The sequence below is a fragment of the Heliangelus exortis genome, chromosome 11 (assembly GCF_036169615.1).
Source record: "Heliangelus exortis chromosome 11, bHelExo1.hap1, whole genome shotgun sequence".
Lineage (NCBI taxonomy): Eukaryota > Metazoa > Chordata > Aves > Apodiformes > Trochilidae > Heliangelus > Heliangelus exortis.
In genome coordinates this window covers 7,814,421-7,831,811 of record NC_092432.1, presented here as the reverse complement: position 1 = coordinate 7,831,811, position 17,391 = coordinate 7,814,421, and the positions used below count along the sequence as shown (strand labels likewise).

The 17,391-nt window shown below is 50.0% G+C and overlaps 1 protein-coding gene across 3 annotated transcripts; it reads left to right on the top strand.

Annotated features, from left to right (window-relative positions):
- The first annotated feature begins 3,501 nt into the window (after positions 1 to 3,501).
- On the top strand, positions 3,502 to 17,158 carry DET1 (DET1 partner of COP1 E3 ubiquitin ligase). 3 transcript variants are annotated; one of them, XM_071754312.1, is made up of 5 exons: positions 3,502 to 3,584; positions 4,258 to 5,366; positions 8,156 to 8,346; positions 9,954 to 10,145; positions 14,306 to 17,158. In XM_071754312.1, exons 2-5 carry the CDS (start codon positions 4,284 to 4,286, stop codon positions 14,493 to 14,495), a joined length of 1,656 nt encoding a protein of 551 aa, XP_071610413.1. In that variant the 5' UTR covers positions 3,502 to 3,584; positions 4,258 to 4,283; the 3' UTR covers positions 14,496 to 17,158. The 3 variants fall into 3 exon arrangements, with proteins under 3 accessions (XP_071610413.1, XP_071610411.1, XP_071610414.1); XM_071754310.1 differs by having other exon boundaries at positions 3,511 to 3,791; XM_071754313.1 differs by lacking the exon at positions 3,502 to 3,584 and adding an exon at positions 3,653 to 3,791 and having other exon boundaries at positions 9,954 to 10,225; positions 14,306 to 14,471.
- Positions 17,159 to 17,391: the final 233 nt, after the last annotated feature.

The following is a 17,391-nucleotide window of genomic DNA, read 5'->3' as shown; positions in this document are numbered from 1 at the left end:
AGACAACTCCAGGAGCAAGAAAATGAGGGTTCAGTCTTGCACCCACAGACCCCATCCCAGTAGTGATGCTCCCATTACTGGCCTGCAAAACTCACTCAGTTCCACTTCAGAGCCTCTGGCACCAGTTAAGACCAGAGCAAGGGATGCTTTGATGGATAAGAAACGTTTCTGTAATGCTGAGAAGGTCCATGGCTGTTCAATCTGCAAACTTGGCTCTGACAGAGCCCAATACCTGCTCAGCATGAGGAGAGGGGATGCAGCTCCCACAGGGTCTTGGTGGGGCTGAGGAGCCACAAGTCCTGGCCACAGTAATCAGGACCTTTTCATCCCCTTTCTAAAACTGTGTGTGAATGTGTACATGGACCCACATGCAAGGAGAGCCCCAAACTCTACAAACATGAAAAAAGTCACCCTTAAACTTGGAGCAGAACTGAATATTGAATTACATCCTTATTTTCTTGGGAAAATGAGAGACATCCAAGGTCTCCTTCTGCTCCTTTGGCTCTTTTCTCACATCAACAAGAGTTTCCTCAGCTGAAGTTTGTCACTATGATCACTAGGATGCTTCACCCTAAAAAAATGAAACAAAACACAGAAGCAGCTGGTACCTGCAGCACAGCCACACTCAGCCCTGCACATACAGAGGCTTGCAGAGGATTGAAGCACTGCTCAGGGCTGAAGCATTCCTCCCTGTGCTGGGCTCCTCTGCAAACTTCACCCTCTTTTTTATATATTAAAAAAAAATAAATTCTTTTTTCCCCTCACCCTTGGCACAAGAGGGAAGTAAACAGCTCAGCAGCCATAGGAGGGGGATGGTGATGCTCAGGACCTGGAGGGTTTTCCTGTTCTGCAAGCATTCCTGTGAGGAGGTGGCCCAGCTTTTCCCCACAGTGATTTTGTGCTGGGGGGCGGATCTGGACGGCAGGGCAGGATGGGAGCAGCTCATTCCTGAGATCTCCCCAGCCCTGCTCTCCTCACACACCCTCTCTAATCCCGGGAAAGCACCTGCAGGATCCAGAGTCGAGATGCTCTTGGTAAACAGCCGAAGTGAGAGCAGCAGAAGGGTCCTTGCTACAGAAATGGGAGAAATCATGCAAATCAGCCCAAACGGTCTGTGATTTTTTTTTTTTTTTTTTTTTTTTTTTTACCTACCTGCTGAGTCTGGAGGAACAGCCTGAAGATGGATGGATGGATGGATGGATGGATGGATGGATGGATGGATGGATGTGGCACTGGCAGAGTGGTGGGGCTGGTGATGTTGTTTCCCCAGTGGGGCTTGCTGTAAAGGAACAGAGCATCATGCTCCTCTGCATGCTGCTAAAGCCTGGATAAGAGACTGTCTCTCCTGAGGAGGAATTCCTCATTTCTGGAGGAAGGGGCACACTTGAGGCCATTTGGAATGGGACAAGTGAATTTGCATATGGGATCAGTTGAAGCAGGGAGCCAAGAGCTGGACAATGGATGATTTGGGCAAGGGACACCTCTGACCACCCAGGCTGTGGGTTGTGACCCAGGGAGAGAGCAGGGCTGCTCTTTGAACACTGCTTCTTCCACCAAAACCAGCCCGATGAGACCCAAAGTCATGAATCCACAGCTGTTCTGCAAGGCTGGAGGAGCCCAGTAACGCCTTGGACCACCCCCCTGTAGTCCCTGGACAAGAAGTCTGGTCTGGGGACCTGCATATGGGCACACCCCCTCCCCATTGTCCCCCAGCAGATGGGGATGGTATATCCCCTGTCCTCAACAGTGCCAGACCCCAGAGGAGCAGCACAAAACATTGCAGGAGGTGGGAAATCCCAGCCAGCGAAACACCCCAGGAGCCCTGAGCCATCAGCATCCAGTTGGGGGGGGGGTCCGGCCCTGAGACTCCTCTGCCTTCTGCCTCCCCCGGGGTCAAAATAAACAGGGATTAACCTTGCCCCTCAGCCTTGTGCCCCCAGTGGGATTTATTTCATGTGATGCAGATCCCTGCGGATGGATGAAACCGCTCCTGTGAGGGTCCCCTGACCCCCATCCCCAGAACCAGAGCTGGGGAGGGGGGTGCAGCCATGGGAAGGTTGGAGTGATGAAGTTATTAACTCCGGAAGAACTAATTGCTGCTGTATTAATGGCTCTTTTGTCCAGCAAGCTGCCTTTCGGTGTATGTGTGCTGGGCAGTTGTTTTCCTGACAGCTGCTGTGTGGTTGGATGCTCTTCGGTATTTAGTTTGATCCTATTAAGGTGGATCTCAATTAATTAGGCAGGAGGCAGCGAGACAAAGGGAGATGCTGGGGCCATTCATTTCAGTCTTGTCATCGCTCCTGCTGCAGCCGGCAGGCAGCGGGAGAGAAGGAAGGGACGCGGGATATGGCCACAGGGCGTGAGAGCCTTGGGAGATGGGAACAGGGCAGGCAGGTGGGATGGCAGCGGGGTCCCCCGAAGGTTCCCCAAGGTCCCCTGCCTGCCGCCCGGGAGTGCCGAGCAGGCTGCCCTCCCTCATCCCTGTGGGAAGGCAGCTGGAGCCGCAGGGTCCCATCCCCTGGGGCAGCAGGATCCCAGTCCTCCCCAAAAACATCCCCCAAAACAACACGGAGCATCCCTGAGGATTTACACGGGGAGAGCTTCGGCGCAGCAGGAGCAGCCCCCCCTCCATCCCTGTGCTGGGTACCGGAGGTCCCAGCGGGGGGGGGGGAGGGAACGGCACCCCGGGTTGAGCATCCCCTCCTGCACGCCCCGTTCCCGGCTCCCCCGCTCCCCGGTGGAGTGGCTCCAAGAGCCGGGAGCGGTGTCTCGGCCTCGCTGAGAGGATTGCAAATGGATCTCAAGGACCCCCCTGTCATTCCTCTTTCCTTCCCTTTGAAGGACAAGTGCCCTTGGAGCTGCCCGTGCTGCTAATGCACAGGAGGGATGGATGGGTGGATGGGTGGGTGGGTGAATGATGCTAAAAGCCGGGGGGGGACAAAAAGCTTTTAAGACCCTTGGAAAGCCCAACGGGGTGCCTCGGGGTGACCCCAATCTCCTCGGCTGCCGCCGATGTTGAGGTGTTGGGGTGTGATGTCCTTGGCGATGTCCCCACACAACAGGTGTGATGTCCCCTGGAGCGTCCTGGTGCAAGGGACTGCCTGGGATGGGGGAGTCTCGGGTGCTCCAGGCATGGAGGGGCTCAAGGGGTGTTTGGGGCGTGGGAGTGGGGGTGAAGGGTGGTGAAGGAGGCTTGGGGATGATTGGATGGGGGATTGCACAGGGTGCTGGGATGGGCTGCAGAGTGGAGGAAGGGGGTGAAAGGGTTCAGAGTATGCTCAGGGTGCAGGAAGATGGGGAGAGATGGGTGCAGAGGGGATAGGGCGCAGGGGGTGTCTGGGGTGCAGGGTGGGTGCGGGGCTCTGGGGTGGGAGCGGGGTTCGGGGCTGCGCAGGGGTCCCTCCCGCCGCCAGGAGGCGCGGTCTCCTCGCCCCGCTGACACTCTGTCCTGTCGCACCCCTCCTCGCTGTCCCGGCGGCCGGAAGCGGAAGTGGAGGGGTGAGACCGTTCCCCCGACGCTGTGGCGGGAAGATGGCGGCGGCCATAGAGTGAGCGGCAGCGGGCCCCAGCGGCGGGCCCGGGCGGTGAGCGAAGCCGCGGCCTCCTCCAGTGCCCGGCCTCCCCTCGCGGACCCCCGTGTTCTTGCCCGGCCAGGAGGCCGCCGCGGGCGCCGGTTCCCCCGTGTCCCCTCATGCTCCGGGCCGGTTGGAGAGCAGCTTGGGGCCCCGCTCCAATCGTCAGGAGGGACCGCAGCTTCCTCTGGGCTTCCCCGGGAGCCTTCCTGTCAGCTGGCAAGTCTGCGGATTATGCCTGGCTCCCCTCACTCCCTGTCGGGTGCTCGGGGCATCTTGGCATTCCCTTGGTGCCCCCCTGCGCCTGCCTCCATTCCCGGCCCCCTCCGTCACCTCCTGGTTCCCCACTGTCGCCCTCAGAAGCAGGAACACCTGCGGATCCCATCACCCCCTGGCAACACCACTTCCCTCTTGGTTCCCGTGTTTGCCCTGGTATCTTCCACAGAGGTCTTCTGCCTCCCAGTCTCTCTTCTTCCTCCCAGTCTCCATGTCTCTCTTCCCCGGTGTCCTCTTGTGTCATCTCCCCCCTTTCCGAAGGCACGGCTGCACTTCCCAGCTGACGCCTCACCCTTCCGGGGTGTTCTGGGTCCTTCCCCCACCCCACCCCTGCAAGCAGCTCCCTGAATTCCTCCCCCCCCCCCCGTGTTTCAGCGAGTGCCACCTGCGTGTGCTCTCTCCCCAGCAGGGTGAAGATGAAGTAGAGCTCTGACCATGGATGACGATGCCCCCACCATCAGACCCCGCCGCATCCAGAACCAGAACGTCATCCACCGCCTGGAGCACCGCCGGATCAGCTCGGGAAAAGCCGGCACCCACTGGCACCAAGTCCGCGTCTTCCACCAGAACGTCTTCCCCAACTTCACTGTGGTCAACGTGGAGAAGCCGCCCTGCTTCCTGCGCAAGTTCTCCCCCGACGGCCGCTACTTCATCGCCTTCTCCTCCGACCAGACCTCCCTGGAGATCTACGAGTACCAGGGCTGCCAGGCGGCGGAAGACCTCCTGCAGGGCTACGAGGGGGAGATCCTGGCCAACGGCAACGACCAGAGATCCATCAACATCCGGGGGCGGCTCTTCGAGCGTTTCTTTGTCCTCCTCCACATCACCAACGTGGCCTCCAACGGCGAGCACCTGAACCGCGAGTGCAGCCTCTTCACCGACGACTGCCGCTACGTCATCGTCGGCTCCGCCGCCTACCTGCCCGAGGAGCCCCACCCTCCCTTCTTTGAGGTTTATCGCAACAGCGAATCCGTCACCCCCAACCCCAGGTCCCCCCTGGAGGATTACTCCTTGCACATCATTGACCTCCACACCGGGCGCCTCTGCGACACGCGAACCTTCAAGTGTGACAAGGTCATCCTGTCCCACAACCAAGGGCTCTACCTCTACAAGAACATCCTGGCCATCCTCTCCGTGCAGCAGCAGACGATCCACGTCTTTCAGGTCACTCCCGCTGGCACCTTCATCGACGTTCGGACCATCGGACGCTTCTGCTACGAGGACGACCTCCTGACCCTGTCTGCTGTCTACCCCGAGGTGCAGAGGGACACTCAGACGGGGATGGCCAACCCCTACAAAGAGCCCTTCATCAACTCCTTGAAGCACAGGCTGATGGTGTACCTGTGGAGAAGGGCCGAGCAGGACGGAAGTGCCATCGCCAAAAGAAGGTTCTTCCAGTACTTTGACCAGCTGAGGCAGCTCCGGATGTGGAAGATGCAGCTTTTGGATGAGAACCATCTCTTTATCAAATACACCAGTGAAGACGTGGTCACGCTGCGGGTGACGGATCCTTCCCAGGTACTGCCTCTTCAGGCTGCTCAGGGCTTTGGGGCAGGTACAGCGATTCTTAGCTCGGCCTGAGAACGTTGTTTATGGTCTCTGGTGCTTCATTGTTGTGTGGATGTTTGATTCCTCTGGTACTGAATTAGCTCCCATAACTTCATTGCCTCCTTCTCAACTAAAAATGAGAGAGAAGGGATATGATGTGGCTATCGAATCCCCTTTCTCCAGGGATTGTTCCCCATGCCCACAGATGCTGTACAATTCTCTTCCTCTCCCACATCCCCAAATGACTTTCTCTTTTAGCTGATATTTCATCTGTTCTAGAGGTGGTCTCTCTTCTCATGTATCTTCAGGCTTGTTTTTCAATTATAATAGTCTTCATTTTCTCCAGTAGAATTACCTTTTCTATTCTGCCTCCATACTTACTCTTTCAGGCTTCTGTCAGAGATGGTATTTATGATCTCTCCAAGCTGGAGTTGCAGCTCTTAGATGTAGCTAATGTGCCAATTGCTTCTCCATTCAGTTTAGTACTAAAGAAGTCGAATTAGAGCAAATGTAGCTCAGTCAGTGCTGGCTCCTTCCAGACATTTCACCATCCTGCAGGCTGATAATTTTTTTTTCACTACTGTTAGGGGGGTGGTCAGGTTTGGAGTGCTTCTCAGTGAAACTGAGAAGGATGTTTTCTTAACCTGTTCTGTTCCTTTAATTCATTTGGGTTTTATTCTGTTGAAAGTATTTATCAGGAATTTGCAATCAATCTCCAGTAGATGTGATTGTTCCCTAGATATTGGGTTTTAGCTCACACCCTTCTCTTCCTCCTCATCTTTGCCATGCCTTAAACTAATTCTCCTGGCAGATGACTGGTTGATTTTTCTTACGTGCTGTTATTTGGGGAGGAGCTGCTTTGGGAGGGAACAGGTGAGGCTTCATCTAATCAATTTTACCCATTTGTGTGAAATTGAGTGACTGTTTCAGAACTGTGAAAGCTTTGTGGAAGTGCCCTGCAGCCTTCTGCTCGTTGCTGGTATCTGGAACGGTGCTCCTGACCCTGATGTAAATGTTTGTGGTAGGCTCTGCTCTGCTCCCTGCTGTGCTTACCAAAGCTGCTTCTCTGCCTCAGTTTGCTGCACCCGAGGGTTTCTTTCAGATGCAGGTTGTTTGTTTGTGGCTCAGAGTTTTCTGCTGGAGGAAAAGCATCTAATTTCTCAGTTCTTTCAGGAGATAATTCCAGATGTGGAGCAGTCTCTGCAGACCTGCCTGAACGTAGGCTTTGTATTAGAGCTTCCTGATGAAAACCTGGCTCACAAAATGCCTAAAGCTCTCATTTTTCTTTTGTCAGAGAGGAACATGAGGTTTCATCCAATTTCAGGCTCCTGGCTTCTCTGCCAGGAGAAGGTTGAGGAAGCCTCTGTGCTTGTGGGCTGCTTGTATTTTGTCAGGGTGTGCACTGAATCCTTCAAGATGTTTCATGACATGCTGATGTTAATAAACTTGACATCTTTGCCATGGGCTTTTTGTGAAACTCAACCTGTGCCACTCCTGTGTGGCAGGGTTTTACCTGTGAGGTCACTTCTCTGGCCAAGGGCATCCTGTAGATGTGTCTGTGGTGTTAACCTGGCAAAAGAACTTCTTTATGTAAGGTTGGAGGATAGTCCCTGCAATCTTCAACAACGTAAATAGTTTTTCCCTGTGCTGTCTCCTCTTATTTTCTCTCTGCTCCAACCCTGTGTTTCAGAAGGGCTTCCCTTTCCTCAGGCAGTAGTGAGTAGTGAGCAGTGAGTAACCTCATCTCTCGCGCTTGGTTTGGATGTGCGGGGGCTGGATTGTATTATCACAGTTTATTTTGGGGCTGTAAACCAAACAAACCTTGTGATATTTGCAGGTGGATGGGGTGGGCAGAATGCCTGCCGTCATCCCTCAGCATTGTTTGGGAGCAGGGAGGGGGCTTTTATTGACAGAAGATTTAGCCAGATATGTGCATACACCCTAGGAACTGGTTACCTTTGAAGTAGGGGCAGGTTCTTTGGGGTGCTGGGGTGTTAGCACTCCTGTCTCTTAATGAAAGCTACAGGTGATCACCAAGGATTAATCTACCCCTTCCCAATGGGATGGGAATGTAACCTCCTTTTGATGTGGCTGTGCTGACACAATGCCACCTTTTTTCCCTGTTTTTGGTTTGATGCCATGAAGCACTGCTGCTGCTAATCCACAGCCTGGCACCTGGGCCGTCTTGCAGGAGAATGTCAGCATTAAAAAGAGGTCATTCATGTCTTTCAGATGTTCATTTCTGTGCCAGCAGGGTACCTGGAGGGCACAACTTTTTGTGGGCAGTGGTGTAGTGCACAGTACACTAAAAAGGCTCATCTCTGTGATGGAAGTATTAAGAAATATTCAAGAGGGGAAGGAAATAATGTCTCTACACAAAGGGGAAAATAATTGGTGGCCAGCTAGCGCTGGATTTAAAATCATTTTGTCAGCAGGAATGAAAATTAAATTTGGCAATTTAGAAAGTGTTTTGGCTTTGGTGGAAGGCAGAGAGGAAAACAGAAATATTGACATCCAGTTTGAGCTGAAAAATTGGAAGCCCATTAAGTTTTCTTCATACGTAATCACAGTTAAGGAGTGGATAATTTGGTACCTATTGAGGCATTTGAATAGCTGAATGGATTAGTGTGAGGATGTGGGATTCTCCTGTGCTGCTGAGAAGTTTGGGTAGGGTCTGTGGTGTTACATGAGGAGAAAGGAGGGAAAGCTTCCCCAGCTGTGCTCTCCTGGGTAACCACTGCCTCTGCCTCTCTCCCCAGCCTTCCTTCTTCGTCGTGTACAACATGGTGACCACAGAAGTTATTGCTGTATTTGAGAATACATCCGATGAGCTGCTGGAGCTGTTTGAGAACTTCTGTGATCTCTTCAGGAATGCCACCCTGCACAGTGAGGCAGTCCAGTTCCCCTGCTCAGCTTCCAGCAACAACTTTGCCAGGCAGATCCAGCGCCGGTGAGCCATGATTCGGAGCATGCTTTGTACTCTATAGACACATCCTCACCCCCATCACCTTTAAAGATAAAATCAAATAGTGATGGCAACCCTGAGCAAACCACTTCCTTTAGTTGCTGAGTGATGCAAGGCTTGTCTGGCTTGTACGTGGTTCATCTTGCAGCCTCATGTATCTGATTTTTATATTCCACTCTTTTTATATTCCTCTCTTGTTACATGAGCAAAGCACTGGCAATCCAGTGCTTAGGAAAAGGAAAAGGAATTTTGAGGGAAAGATGTTTCCAGCTCTTCTTGAGCAGTAACTCTTCTGGAGGTTATTGAAGTGTTACTGCCCAGTAGCTTAATTGGACATATTTTGCCAAGTGGCCTTCTGAATTTAGAGTACATCAGACTGGGTTCTATAGCATTTTTTCCAACATGAGACACAAACTCGTGGTTCCTATCAAGCTGTGCTAGGAGAAAGAAAACATCTGCCTAGACCTATTGTGAAAGTTGACCAAAATAACCTGGGTTTCTAGAAAGTGCTTTAACAGTCAAATGCTACTCTAGTGAGACAGAGCATGTTATTTCTCTTGGGATATATTTTTATGTGACTCAGGGTGTTTTGTTCTTCCAGTGACTTGTTTCACATTATCCATAGTGCTTCACAGTCACTTATGGGCATGAAGCTTCTGTTGATTTTAGGTTGATGTCATATAAGTAAAAGGAAGTTGACTGCAGCTTTCTAGAGCTGTCTGTCAGGAAATCTGTGACGCTTTGTGGAAGAGAGAGTCAGAGAGCTCACCACAGACAGCTGAAGAGCAACTCATGCCTTGTGTTAGAGAGGAGAGTCTTTTCATCCCCTTGGCTACAAGGGCCTGCAACAGGAGCATTTAGCTTCCATAGCAGGGTGTAATAGAGCATAATTCACAGCAACCTGACTTTTGGCTGAATGTTTCTGGTCAAAAAGGAAAGGTTTAATCCTCCTTCATGCATGAGATCCAGTGCAGCTGATCTGACTGTTCTTGCACATGGAAAACTCAAATTTTACTTGGAAAGAGAAATCCAGCCTGTGTTAGTCTCTGTACCAGAATGAACTTTCCGCTCACCATAGTTTCTGAAGAGCTTTAGGCTTCTCATCAAGGTTATTCCTCATCTAAGGTTTCTCCTTTTACGCATTTAAAACAGTGGCCTGGGAGAAGGGGATTCTCAAGTCAACATTAAGGGCTCAACTATGAAACCCTCTGGCTTTTGCTTATGCTGTTCCCATGCTCCAGGGTCAAACTTGGATTGGCCACTGAACTGCTAATCCATCTCTCCCTGTTCCTTATCCTGTTCATTTCCTGTACTGCAGAGCAGCTGGGACCAGACCTTGTGGGTAGGCACAGTCTTGCCCTTCTGTCAGCTTGGGCTTTTCAGAGCAGAAACAGTAATGATGAGGGAGGATACAAAGGTCACCAGAACTGGTTGGTGCTCGCATCGCTGTGATACATCTTTGGAAGTGAATGGTTTCCTCCTTACACTGCTGCCCATTTTCTTTCTCAATGGGTTTTCCTCCTTCCTTTGCTTAAGCTGTGGTGTTCACCTGTGGCCTTTGTGAGTAAAAGCTGTTTCTTGGTTTGCTCCAGGTTCAAAGACACTATCGTGAATGCCAAGTACGGAGGGCACACGGAGGCTGTGCGGAGGCTGCTGGGGCAGCTCCCTATCAGCGCTCAGTCCTACAGCGGCAGCCCCTACCTCGACCTCTCCCTTTTCAGCTATGATGACAAGTGGGTGTCAGTCATGGAGCGGCCCAAGACCTGTGGGGATCACCCTATAAGGTATGGAGCAGGCCAAGAAGCTGGATGTGAGGAGAGCAGTGTGAGAGTCACTCTGAATCACCCCTGCCACGTGGCATCAGGTGTGCAGAAAAAGGGGGCGGATCGAAGCCTTTCCCTTGTGACGTCCTGGCACCCGAGGGTTCATTTCAGCAGTCCCACAAAGCTTGGCCTCTCTCCTTGCTATAACTGCTTCATCTTGTATGTGTGGGGGAGGGATTTTCAGGCTTTCTCGCTCAACTGCATTGGGGAAGGTTTGGGTAGTGAAGCCTGAGCCTTTTCCCTATGAATTCTCTTGTTCTTTCTCCTCTTATCGCAGTCCTGCTGCTTGATTGGGCTGCAGAGTGATATGGTTCTGGATTTCCTGTCCTGAAAGGATCCCTTCTGAGCATGTGGGTTTAGCTGGCAAGGATGATCTGGTTTGTCCTGTGAATAAAATAGCAGCTGGGTTTGGTGTTACACAGAATGCTTGTGCTATTGATTTAGCTATTTTCAGACTTCCTTTGTTTACAAGGAAACACTCTGGGAGCTGTACTTCTCTTTATAACGCACTCTTCTTTCTGTCATATGTAGCAAATTTGTGTCTGTAATAGGAGTTTTGGGCAGGTGTAAGGGCTGTTCTGTGCTTCTTCTGTCTGAGTCTTCCATGCTTGCAGAAGGAGTAAGTCAAAGCTTGGAAACAAGGAGGCTTACAACGCTTCTTGAAGCAACTCCAGGACTGTTCATTTCTTTACACTGGCTGCAGCCACAGCTGCAAGTAGTCGTGGTTAAAAAAAATCCAACATCTCTAGCCTGAAAGGCTCAAAGAGGCTGTGTTTTTCAGGCAGAATAGTCTTTCCAATTAGAGTACTGCAAAAGCAAACCTCTGCTCTGAACACAAAGAGAAACAACTTCAATGCCTGAGGGCTTTGTTTAGTGACTGCACATGCGCTGGGGGTCAGTGAGCCTGGGGAGACCTTTCTGGCCACTTTCCCAACTTTATTTTCATCAATCCATTCTCAACAGGTGGTTTTATGTTTCCCCTGGCCCTGACTCAGGTGGCGGGGACCCTCTGATTATCCCTGTGCTCTCAATTCCCGACTTATGTATATTTAATGTTCTACCTCTATGATTTGATGTGATCTCCAGCTCCTGTGTTATCCACAGAGGAAAGCCTGCCCTTTCCCCTTTGTCATGCCTGATGTTGGGAAAACTGCAGGGCTGGCAGTTGTCTGCCAGCACCAACCTGCCCATGGCTCCGGCAGACAAAAAGGAGCAAAACCGCAGTCCTTTGCTGCAGTTACCTCTTTGTAGTAAACAAAGCAAAGTGCCACCTTCCCTCCCTCCCCTGAGCAAACCAGCATTTCAAGGCCAGAGCTTTCAAAGCTCAAAGCTTTGCAGAGTCGATTAGGATTTGAATAGGGGCTGGGAGCAGTGGGGCTCCTGGTTTTTGGAGAATAAGCAGAAGATGAAGTGCTAACCTTAACCATTCAGTAGCTGAAATGGTGCTGCTATGTTTCTCTCATGCAAAACAAAGGGCTTTATACAATAGTGCTGCTGCCTGTTGTGGGCAGAGAGCTTGGAAATGAGAGGCCACAGGATTTGTAAGTAAGTCCTGTGATTGGCTGGAATGCAAAAACCTTCAGCATCGAAGGGTGTTTCAGTCTGTGCAGTTTCCTGGCACTCTGTATGAGATAGGAAGGCTTTCAACACATCGGTTTCAATGCCTCTCTGCACTGTGTTCTTTTAACCTTTAGTGCCTTTCTGTGTCCCAAAAGGTTCAACTCTTGACTCTGGCTACTTGAGGGGCCAGTGGTTTTTTGCTCTCATGCAGGAAGGACTTCAGATTCCCCATCACCACCATCTTTCAGTGTCTTTTCAGAAGGCTTGAAGAGATGTTCACTGGGTGAAACGATGGCACTTGAGAGGAAGAGGCTTCTACAGAGCTGTACCTATAGTAGGGGGTCTCTAAAATCCATCTAGATGGCTAATAAGGAGGCATTTAACCAAAAAGTTGTTTTGCAGATAAGTCTTCCATTTTCATATAGTTTGAAAAGGCTTGTCTTGCTGCTTCTGTTGACATACGATTTTATATTGCAGTGCCTAATTTATCCCCAGAGTGAGAGCCCATGGAAATGGCCTCTGATTGCAGAGCACTTTTAAAAATAGATTTAAAAATACCAAACTGAGCACATCTTTGAGATTACAGGGAGCTTCATCTTGAGTAGTAAATTATTGTGAATTGGGGAGAGAGGGGAGCAGACGGGGGACTGTGCTTTATTTGAAGAATGACCCTCTGCATACGCAGCCTTGTGTAGGAGGGAAAGGGCTTTTTAAAAAGCCAAATACCAAGATTGTGACTCTTACTTGGTTCTTGTGTGCAATTTTCAGGCAGGGTTGGCTGGCACTTTGATTCAGAGGAAGGGAGAGGAGAGTGGCCCTCCAGGAAGAACACAAGGTTCTCAATAGGCTGTGTTGTTAAAATGTGGAGTATGTCTGCTTCTGAGACAGCATTGCCTCTATCTGTCATCACTCATTCTTCCAGGCTGAGAGCTGAGTGCATTGTATTGCTGGGGGGGGGGAGGGGTAGAATGTGCTCCAAGATTAAAAGCATTATCTGAGTTAAAACCAGAGGAAAATGCAAAATACCCACATGGTACTAAGTGATGGTGGGAAAGGAAACAGCTGGGAGGCAAAGTGGTAATTCTGTGTCTGAAACTGAAAGAGCAGAGAAAATTATCTTACTAACTGATGCAACTTCAGGGTGAGGACTTGAGTTAGAGCCCAGCTGCTTTGTGAAGGTGCCACATCCAGAAGCCTCCACCACCACATCCCTGAAACCTCCACCAAAGTCTTAGGGAGGGTGGGGTCATGGTAGAGAGTCCCCTGTTCCCACAGCAGCACAGGGCTGGCATGTTGCCTGGGTTGATGCTGGTTATGCAAGGTATGCAAAGATAGTTCAGGAGGCCAAGAGCTTCCTAGGCTCACAAGTCTCTTCAGTGCTGTCTGCCTCATCCCCTTGGCAATCTTTGCTTGGTGCTGGGGCTGTGTTCTAGAGCTCACCTCTTTGGAGAAACAAATTAACTTGACCCACAGGCATATCTGTGCATGCCAGCAGTAGGACACAAGGTTTTCCTTGACCTCTGCCTTTGCTGTGATTGTTGAATGCAATCCACCAGGTATTTCCTGCCAAGCTGATCTTGATAATGTTTTTTTGATGCAAATCTGAAAGGATGTGCAAAGCCTTGCTTGTGTTTTAAAATACAGCCTGGTGCCCTTGAGGAAAATTGGATCTTGCTGTTCATCCTGCTCAATTGAATGGGGATGTAGTGAGGTACAAGAGCAGCAGAGTAAAGTCTACCTGGCAGCAGCAGGAGAGGGAAGGGGCAGCTTTCCACTCAGGGTGAAGGCCATTGCTAAGGGATTTGAGCTCAGCTCTGTACTGTGTATCTGCCGCAGGGATCAAGGGGAGAGGATGGAGAGTCAGCACAGGTGGAGTCTCAACCAGATTTATTTCCTCTTGTGAGGTAAGCTACATCCACCAAAATGTCAGACAGATTTCTCACTGATGATACCAAAATGAAGCCAAGCTTTGTTAAACAGAAGAAAACTAGCTGCCCCAGGAGGGAGTTTCCTGTGTAGCCAAGAACCAGGCACCCATGTGAGGGACTCCTTCTCAGAGACTGAAGTTTTCTCTGTGTGTGAAGAGCCTGAATGGCAAGGTCAACAGTCAGGATCAGTCAGAATTGACTTTCACAGAATCATCTGGGTTGGAAAGGACCTCTGAGATCATCAAGTCCAACCCTTAATCCACTACCACTGTGGTTACCAGACCATGGCACTGAGTGCCACATCAGTCTCTTCTTAAAAACCTCCAGGGATGGAGAATCCACCACTTCCCTGGGCAGCCCATTCCAATGCCTGATCACTCTCTCTGTAAAGAATTTTTTCCTAATATCTAACCTAAACCTTCCCTGGCAGAGCTTAAGTCCATGCCCTCTTGTCTTACTGGTAGCTACTTGGGAGAAGAGACCGATCCCTCCCTGGCTCCACCCTCCTCTCAGGGAGCTGTAGATGAGGCCTCCTCTGAGCCTCCTCTTCTCCAACAACCCCAGCTCCCTCAGGCCTTCCTCACAGGACTTGTGCTGGAGTCCCTTCACCAGCCTCTTTTTCTTTCTTTTCAGGTTTTATGCTCGTGATTCTGGCCTCCTGAAGTTTGAGATCCAGGCGGGACTGCTGGGTCGCCCCATCAACCACACGGTGCGGCGCTTGGTTGCCTTCACCTTCCACCCTTTCGAGCCCTTTGCCATCTCGGTGCAGCGCACCAACGCCGAGTACGTGGTGAACTTCCACATGAGGCACAGCTGCACCTAGCACAAGGCAGCTCTGAGGCTCTGCCACAGGTGCACCAAAGACAAGTGCTGGCACCTTCTTGGAAACCAAACTGTCAAGAAACCTGACCTGGGAGCTCCTACCAGCCGGCACCTCGCAGGGGCCTTGGCTGTGGAAAGCAAATCCACTCAAGTTAAGTGTGTGAGTGCTTCTTCTCTGTACTGTGGAGGTCGTGCCGCATTAAGCACTGCTGTTCCCTGTTCCTGTTTTTGAGCAAAGTGTAGCTGAGGTTCCTTTCCTGGTTTCCCAGGGGCGTTTCCCTGTTTTCTCTCCGGTTGTAGGTTTTAGGGTGGCAAAGATGGAGCTTTGCAACACATTTGTGTAGAGCTCCCTTCTGCACTGGTGCTCTACTGTGCTGAGACAAACAGCCTCTTGTAGAGAGAGTGGATGGGAGGCATGGGAAGGGCTTAGAAATACAGCTACCTGTGTTTGTATCTTCAGAGTGACTAGGGAAATGGAATCCTGTTCTCATCCACAGCATCTGCTCTGGTGATTTTAATATGCAGGAGGCCAGGGAAAAAAGGTGTGAGCAGTCACATTGAGAGACATGAGGTGTGTTCCTGACTTTTATGCAAGTCACTTAATCTTTGTGCCTTAATATCTTGTGAAAGCTCCTAAGGAAAAGGTGATGTGTTATTACCAGAAAGCCAGGGCAGCTGGTTGTGTTTCTAATGCACGAGGAGGTGGGCACAGATGGAAAATGTGTGGCTGGAAAGGGTGTGGAGAGCAACAGCAGCTCCTTGCTCACATCAGAAGGACTTTTCTGCAGCATGGGGGTGAATTCTCACAGCCATCTGCAGGTTTTGCTGATGAGGGGAAGGGAGACCCAGCTGCCAGCACCCTCCTGCCTGTTGGGAGTATGATGCTATTAATTAGCATTTAGGTTTGCTCAGAAAAGAGGGAGGAGTCCCGAATTAATGTTCATTGCTGTATGTTTGCAGTTAGGAGAGGAGCTTGTTGACTTAAGTTGTTTACCTACCCCTGTTTGATACGCTGTTCTCTGTGAGAACCCCATTTGCTGTTCCCAGGCTTCAAAGCACAGTTGGCTGGTGCTTCCATGCTGACTGGGCCACTGCGGTGTTTGTGCTGCTGTTGAAATAAGCTCATGGGTGTAATATTACCTTGCCACTGTGAGCTAGTGAGGTTGCTGGCCTGCCCTTCTCTCTCTGAAAAATGGAGTTTTTGGTTGTAGGCCAGCATTTTTCTGCACAGAGGCTGGTGTATGACTGCATGCTGCCAGGCAGTGTGACCATCCCAGCATCATGAGGGGCTCTGTCAGAATCTGAGGCCTGCTGTTGTCCCATTCCCATGGGAGCTGCAGGGATTGCATTAGAAAACTGGTGCTTATACATGGGAGACCCTGTACTTTAAAGGACCCTGTGTGGGTGTCTTTTCGGGACCAAAATGAGCTGTGGGTGATGCATTGTGGCCACATGCCTGTGAAGAACACTGCTGAAGTCATGCATTCATTTTGCATGGTAATGCACAGGAAAACAACTGTGTGGGTTGCTGGTGCCTACTAATGACCTCATAATGGAGGGTGCCCTGGAGTCCTTGAATCAGCCTTTACTCTCTGTCTCATGGCACTTCTCTCCTGGCCTTGCTAAACATATTTCTAGGGCAAGACATTTTATTTCACTGCTCTTTTCCTGTTGTTTGCACTGTTGGTTTCTCAGGTCTGTCAGGAATGAGTTCAGGTCAGAAGACTGCTAATAGAGGAGGTGCCAGGCCAGGCATGCTTTAGCTCCAGGTTCCTCTCCATCTAATAACACTATTTGTCAAGGTTTTAGGTTCTTATCCTGTGATCTGTTCCTCAAACATCCAATTAAATCTCCAAGTGGAGAATCATTTGCACAATGTAGACCATGGATTTACCTCCTGCGCCACTCACATTTGTTCACACTTCCAGTGTGAGACTTTTTTTTTTTTCCTTTCTCAAAGCTCTCAGCAGCTTCATCCAAGACTGGGTCTATTCCTTGGCATCACAGCCTTGGGAGGTCAGGCCTTACTAAGATAGCTGTCAGATCTCCATTTACACTTCTTTTTCATTGTCCATATAAACCACTTCAGCATTTCTGCAGCTGGGGCTTTTGCCAAATTCAGACTGTCCTTTGTGAAGCAGAGAGCATGGCATGCATGGTTGGACTTGAGGCTGAGAGACCAGAGATCTGTTCTTTGCTCTGCTATTAAATTGTTCTGTGACTGGGAGCAAATCTCTTCCTGTTCCAGCTTGTGTTTTCTTCTCTGTAAATGAGGCCAAAAACATATTTTCAGCTTTTGTAAAACACTTGGAGATTCATGGATAAAAAGTGCTGGATAAGTGCTAAGTATTTTCTTATTGTGTTTGCAGACAAACTGATTAATCATTCTGGGTACTAATTGCCTTGGAGTAGCATAGCAGATCCTCGGGTCTTGGTTGCTGCATTTTATATCTACAACAGAATTAATTTTATTACAGAAACGTATTGAAAAGCCTCTCATGCTTGAAATTTTCATTCTTTTATTTAAGAAACAAAAAGTGTGTGTATGTGATGGGGAGGGTGGGAGGAAATGGGAGATATTTTCTACCTGATATTTTTCCTAGGCTAGGGTGAACATTTGTTATCAACACAAAACAAAAATGGAATAAACAGAATTTGCTTTAAGAGCCTGATTTACTGTCTTTGTCTTCCAAAAATCCTGATGGTGCAGATGGGAATCCCTTTGCTAAGAAGAGACAGTAGGGTTGTGTCTAGGACGTGCAGGCCTATCACATGTGAGTTTGCTGTCTCTTCCTCACACTTGGAATACAAATGTGCTGGAGGATGTTCCTACCTCAGGGCTTTCTGTAGTTACTGCAGATTTACCAAATTCTTGTCTATGTGACCTTGGCTTTCAG

Bases quoted from the DNA above. Each gene is read 5' to 3' on its own strand.
- DET1 (XM_071754312.1), top strand. From the start codon at position 4,284: ATGGATGACGATGCCCCCACCATCAGACCCCGCCGCATCCAGAACCAG. The intron at 5,367-8,155 runs GTACTGCCTCTT...CTCTCTCCCCAG, and splicing joins GGGTGACGGATCCTTCCCAG to CCTTCCTTCTTCGTCGTGTA. The intron at 10,146-14,305 runs GTATGGAGCAGG...CTTTCTTTTCAG, and splicing joins TGTGGGGATCACCCTATAAG to GTTTTATGCTCGTGATTCTG.